Source organism: Narcine bancroftii, chromosome 2, assembly GCF_036971445.1.
Source record: "Narcine bancroftii isolate sNarBan1 chromosome 2, sNarBan1.hap1, whole genome shotgun sequence".
NCBI lineage: Eukaryota > Metazoa > Chordata > Chondrichthyes > Torpediniformes > Narcinidae > Narcine > Narcine bancroftii.
In genome coordinates, this window is record NC_091470.1 from 32,142,807 (window position 1) to 32,148,860 (window position 6,054).

Consider the following 6,054-nt stretch of genomic DNA (forward strand, 5'->3'; position numbering starts at 1 on the left):
AGATGTTGAGATGGTTTTTAATAGTGGGAGAGTCTTGAATGGGAAGACATAGTTATAAGGATTTATATTCATGAAGAGTGGTGAATCTCTGAAATTCTTTCAGAAGGTTTTGCTGGATAGATCATTAGAAGTATTTGGGGTATAAATAGGTAAATTTTTGAAAGATTAGGGAATTGAGAATTAAATAGAATTGGCAATGAAGAAGAGTTGAAGCAAATGTAGATCAGCTAGAATCCTCATGAATGGTAGGTTTAGAGCCCAGGTGGCCTCTCTCTGCTCCAGCTTCCTGAGTTCTTCAGCATTACACTGTTAATTGCTTAAAGAAGGTCTGTGGATACATTTGCTCGAATTATTCTGCTCGAGAACTGCATTTAGAGTTGGATAATAGAATTAAGGTAATGCCCCGCTGGAATTGTACTGGACTGTATTCATGAAATAGGATCGGTTTGAATAAATGCAGGGTAGAAAAAGCAAAATAAACTTCATAAAGCAGGACACAAGCCCTCATTATTATTTTTAAATAATAAGCTTCAGGCTTTCCATTAGGGCTTCAATTAGATGTTTAATTACAAAAAATCAAGTATTATGTCAGTGACAAAGAGTTGAATAGGAAGCACCATTTAGATATTCTTTTTGTGAATGTGTTTTGGAAAATTTGGTTATACTCTTTTATACATTTTAAAGTATATCTAACTCATTATATTTCAGCTGTGTTTTATTGACCACTGACGTTGCAGCTCGAGGTCTGGATATTCCAAATGTAGAGCATGTTATTCATTACCAGGTATGGCTGAAAATCACAAATATTTTTGGTGGGAACATTTTTTTAGTTTTAACATAACAATTACAGGACAGAAACAGGCCATTAGGCCCTTCTAGTCCGCACCGAACCAAACACTCCTCTCTAGTCCCACCTACCTGCACAATGACCATAACCCTCCACCTTCTTCTCATCCATATACCTGTCCAGCTTTTTCTTAAATAATAAAATTGACTCTGCCGCCACTATTTCTCCCGGAAGCTCATTCCACACTGCTACCACTCTCTGAGTAAAGAAGCTCCCCCTCATGTTACCTCTAAACCTCTGCCTCTTAACTCATGTCCTCTTGTTTCAATCTCTCCTACTCTTAATGGAAATAGTCTATCCACATCCACTCTGTCTATCCCTTCCATAATCTTAAATACCTCTATCAAATCCCCTCTCAACCTCACACAGCTCCAAAGAATAAAGACCTAATCTGCCCAATCTCTCCCTGTACTCTAGATGCTTAAACCCAGGTAACATTCTGGTAAATCTTCTCTGCACTCTCTCCACTCTGTTTATATCCTTCCTATAATTAGGCGACCAGAACTGCACACAGAACTCTAAATTAGGCCGCACCAACGCCTTATACAATCTCAACATCACTTCCCAACTCCTATATTCCATGCAATGATTGATAAAGGCCAGCATACTAAAAGCCTTCTTCACTACCCTATTCACATGAGTTTCTACCTTCAGGGAACGATGTACCGTTACTCCTAAATCCTTCTGTATTCATCAATGCTCTCCCATTTACTACGTATGTCCTGTTCTGATTCTTCTTACCAAAATGAAGCACCTCACACTTATCAGCATTAAATTCCATCTGCCATTTTTCAGCCCACTTTTCTAAGCAGGCCAAATCCCTCTGCAATCCTTGAAAACTTTCTTCATTATCCACTATTCCACCTATCTTAGTATCATCTGCATATTTACTAATCCAATTCACCACCCCATCATCTAGATCATTAATGTATATAACGAACAACAATGGGCCCAATACAGATCCCTGAGGCACACCCATGGTCACCGGCCTCCAATCTGACAGACAATTTTCCACTACCACTCTCTGGCCTCTCCTTTTCAGCCAATGTTCAATCCATTTGACTATCTCAAAATTTATATCTAAAGACTGCCATGTGGTACCTTCCATGTGGTACCTTATCGAAGGCCTTACTGAAGTCCATATAGACAACATCCACCACGCTACCCTCATCCACATTCCTAGTCACCTCTTCAAAAAATTAAATCAGATTGGTCAAACAGGACCTTCAGCCCATAAAATCCGTGTTGAGTGCTCCTGATCAGACCCTGTCTATCCAGATATTTATAAGTACTATCTCTAAGAACTTTCTCCATTAATTTACTTACCACAGACGTCAAACTTACAGGCCGATAATTGCCAGGCTTCCTCCTTGAACCCTTTTTAAATAACGGAACCACATGCGCAATACGCCAATCCTCCGGCACTATCCCCATCTCTAATGACATTTGGAAAATTACCGTCAGAGCCTCTGCTATTTCCTCCTTTACTTCTCTCAATGTCCTGGGGAAGATCCCGTCTGGTCCCGGAGACTTATCCACCTTTATATTCCTCAAAAGCCCTAACACTACATCTTTCGTAATCACTATATTCTCCATATTTACCCAATTTGCTTTTTTTTTTATCTCACATCTCCCAATATCCTTCTCCTTGGTGAATACCGAAGAAAAGAAACTGTTCAATATCTCCCCCATTTCTCTAGGCTCCACACACAGTTTTCCGCTCTGATTCTCTAAGGGACCAATTTTTTTTTTTCATTTTTTAAAATAATAATCACCCCCTTTTATGTTCTTGCAATTAGCAATATTTGTCTCACCTCATCGCTGTGGCTCGTCAATAACAAACCCATCAGCCAACACTGATCCACAAACCATGAGTTGAGAAATATTGTTTAACAATGAAATCTGGTTCATTGGTCATTTCTTTATTTTCAATTAATAATTCCTAGGGACATTTAATGTTGGACTAATGCTCAGATTAATGCTTTTCAAATATTTGTAGAAAATCCTAATTGGCTTTTGTACTCCAATTTTTATACACTCTATTTTTCTGACCTGCCAATAATACGGTTTGCCTCCACTTGTAATACCATCTATTCCCTTGTTAATATGGATTTTCCCACAGATGCCCCGCACCACTGAGATCTATGTTCACAGGAGTGGCAGGACAGCTAGAGTCACAAAAGCTGGTCTTGCATTGATGTTAGTTGGGCCAGGGGACATGGTCCATTTTAAGAAGATATGCAAAGCTTTGGGCAAAGATGAAAATATTCCCCTGTTTCCAGTGCAAGCTAAATGTATGTCTGCAATAAAGGTAATGTCTGCTCCACTTGTCAGGTTTGCACCATAATCAGTGCATAAAATAATTAATCATGGTAGAGCAATAGTGAATAATATTTTGCATTAACTTAAAAAATCAATACAGGTGTCCTGTAAGAATTGAATCTCATTTTGAAAACCTAAAGTACTCTCTTTAATTTTCTGTTCCTTAGCTGTACCACAAGAGCAAGCTATTTCTTCCTGAATAAAAAAGTATTTTGTAAAATAAATGTTAATTGAATTGTTACATGTGCTGTAATAAGCTTTGATTTGCATGTTTGCCAGGTGAGTTGACTAATGCAGCAATAGGTAGTGCAATAACAAAGAAAGAACCATATAGGCAATAGCGTAACATTTAAGTCAAATGATACAGGTTATAAAAAGTATAAAAACAATGCAGGGTATAGAAAGAAATAATGAGAAAGAGTGCCAGGGCATCTTTTGCGAGTGGGAAATCCATTTAAGAGTCTACTAAAAACATGAAAGAAGGCGTCCTTGAAGCTGGATGTTTGTGTTTTCAAGTATGTACATTTATCTTCTGCCCAAAAGAAGAGAGGACAATACAAGCAGAGTGGGATGGGCCCTTTTAATGTTGGCATATTTCCAAGACAGCAGAAGGGTATAGTCAAGAGTCGAAGGAACTGTGTTTGGATTGCTTGTTGGTCTGAGTTCCATTTTACTACTTTTTCTGAAGTGTCTTATGACTTTTGGAAAGAGTAGTTCCCCTACCAAGCTGTGATGAACCCAAACAGGATACTTTCTGTGGTGCATCTGTAAAAGTTGTTAAGTGGCCTCAGACTATGCCATATTTCTTCATGCTTTGAGAAAGTGGTAGTTAGTGCATTTTCTTGGTAGCCATATTGATGTGGTAGGTCCAAGGTAGGTTGTTGGTGATATTTACTCCGAAGAGCTAGTAACTTTCCATCACCTCACTCTATCCTAGAATTAGTGATCAGCTCCTTTTTACTGACACTTTAAGTGGCAGAGAGGGAGGTAGAGAGCACAATGGGCAAGAGACCAAGAGAAACATGAGTGATACAGTGTTGGTGCTGTAGCTGGCAGCAGGGTGAGGGTGTTGAAGACATACCAGTTGCAGCAGATCTGTCTGTAGATGACCGAAGGAGGAGAAAAATAAGGTTTTTTTTTAATTGTCAATCGAAGGTGGTTAACAAAACGATCTCCCAGCGTGCACCCGGTCTTTCTGATGTAGCCACATCAAAAGAACTGGATGTTTCATTAAGTACCTTCCCTCTGACCACTGCAACAGCAAGGACCTCCCATCTTAATTCTGCACATCCTTGCCACACCAGCACGTCTGTTCATGGCCTGATGAACTGCCAAATCGAGGCCACCGACATATTGGAGGAACACCACCTTGTATTCCACTTCAGTATCTGTAACCATTTTTAAGTCACTGCCCCATGTAGATGTCCTCGATGGAGTGAAGTCTGGTGCCTGTGATGTTGCAGGCTGAGTTAACAACCCTCTGGAGTTTTCTTTTACTTGTCCTGAGATTTAGCACCTCTGAACGTTACTGAACATATTTGACAAACTAGCCCATCCATCCCTTTTACACTATGGGAGTCCCAGTCAATGTGTGGAAAGTTGACAATTGCCTACTATCACAATCTTACAGCTATCTGTTATCTCTGCAAATTTGCTCCTGCAAGTCCTGCTGACTATTGAGTGGTCTATAATAATCTCATCAATGTCATCCCTTTCTACTCCTCAGTTGTACCTAGAGAATATAATCTCTGTAGATTAGCCCCCTATCCATCTTAGCATGGCCGTGATATTCTCCCTCACTAGCCACGCCACCCCTCTCCCTTTCATCCCTCCCTACGTTTAAACAACGGTACCCTGGAACCGCGTGCTGATTCATGCTCCAAGCTCATCTGCATTTCCTACAATATTCCTTGCATTGAAATAGAAGCAATTCAGAAAATTATTCCCACCATGCTCAACCTTTCTATTTCTGTAGGCACTCTGGTTCCCACCCCCTTCAGCTTCTCGTCACCAAGCCAATTTTGGATCTAGTTTCCAAACACATCCATGACCCCAAGCCCCTTAACCTCTGGTCGAGCCTACCATGTTGGACTTTGTCTGGACTATACTGGCCTGGAGGATGTATTTTCATAACAGTTAAATAACAAGAATTTGTTCTAGAGGGAATCAGCAACACATCTGTTTTTACTTTAAATGATTTGAGTCTATGGCATGACAACAGGTAAAAGCAATTCCTATCATTTCTGGGATATAGTGAAAACTTGTAATTTTGGGGGGATTACAGTGAGTCAGATAGTGTGGGAGCTGAAGTAGCAAAGCAGCTGTGGTGCTTCAGCCTCCTGATGGTGACAGCTCAGTAACTCCTACCCACGTCCTCAACTAGCAGGATCTTTTCACACACGTAACATCAAAAATGACATGGGAACAAAAGCTGGGTAAAATTGTGGTAAATATTGTAAACATAGTACCTAATTTCAAGTATCCTTCTGTATCTTATTTTAATTACTCTCCATAGCATTCAAACCATGATGACCTACCCTAGTCAGTTTTATTTATTGAATATTGTGCTTGTTTCTCCTTTGTAACCACAGATCTTCAGTTAGAACTATTATATTGATGTCAGACCAATGATCTGGTGAATTTTGTAAGCTAATTGATAGCAACAGTAAAAATTAATTTTAACTAAAATGTAATCAATATGTGTTCATTTAAAACCTTAGTAAAAACCTTCCAGGGATCTTCACTGTTGTGCTAAATAAATCAACACCATGGCAGAATATAATATGGGGACAGGCGGCCAAAATGCTTGGTCGAAGGAGCAATAGAGGTGGACCCATGTGTAGGCAGGAAATTCCTAAGCTTAAAACCAAGACCAGGCCATAACA

The 6,054-nt window shown here is 39.7% G+C and overlaps 1 protein-coding gene across 3 annotated transcripts in view; it reads left to right on the top strand.

The window, feature by feature from the left end:
• Positions 1 to 6,054, top strand: part of ddx24 (DEAD (Asp-Glu-Ala-Asp) box helicase 24) — a 44,928-nt gene that overhangs the window by 31,401 nt on the left and 7,473 nt on the right. For all 3 annotated transcript variants that reach the window (XM_069916185.1, XM_069916187.1, XM_069916186.1), the window contains 2 exons: positions 709 to 784; positions 2,970 to 3,158. In XM_069916185.1, the coding sequence (XP_069772286.1) occupies positions 709 to 784; positions 2,970 to 3,158 (265 nt within the window). The remainder of the gene's footprint in view (positions 1 to 708; positions 785 to 2,969; positions 3,159 to 6,054) is intronic.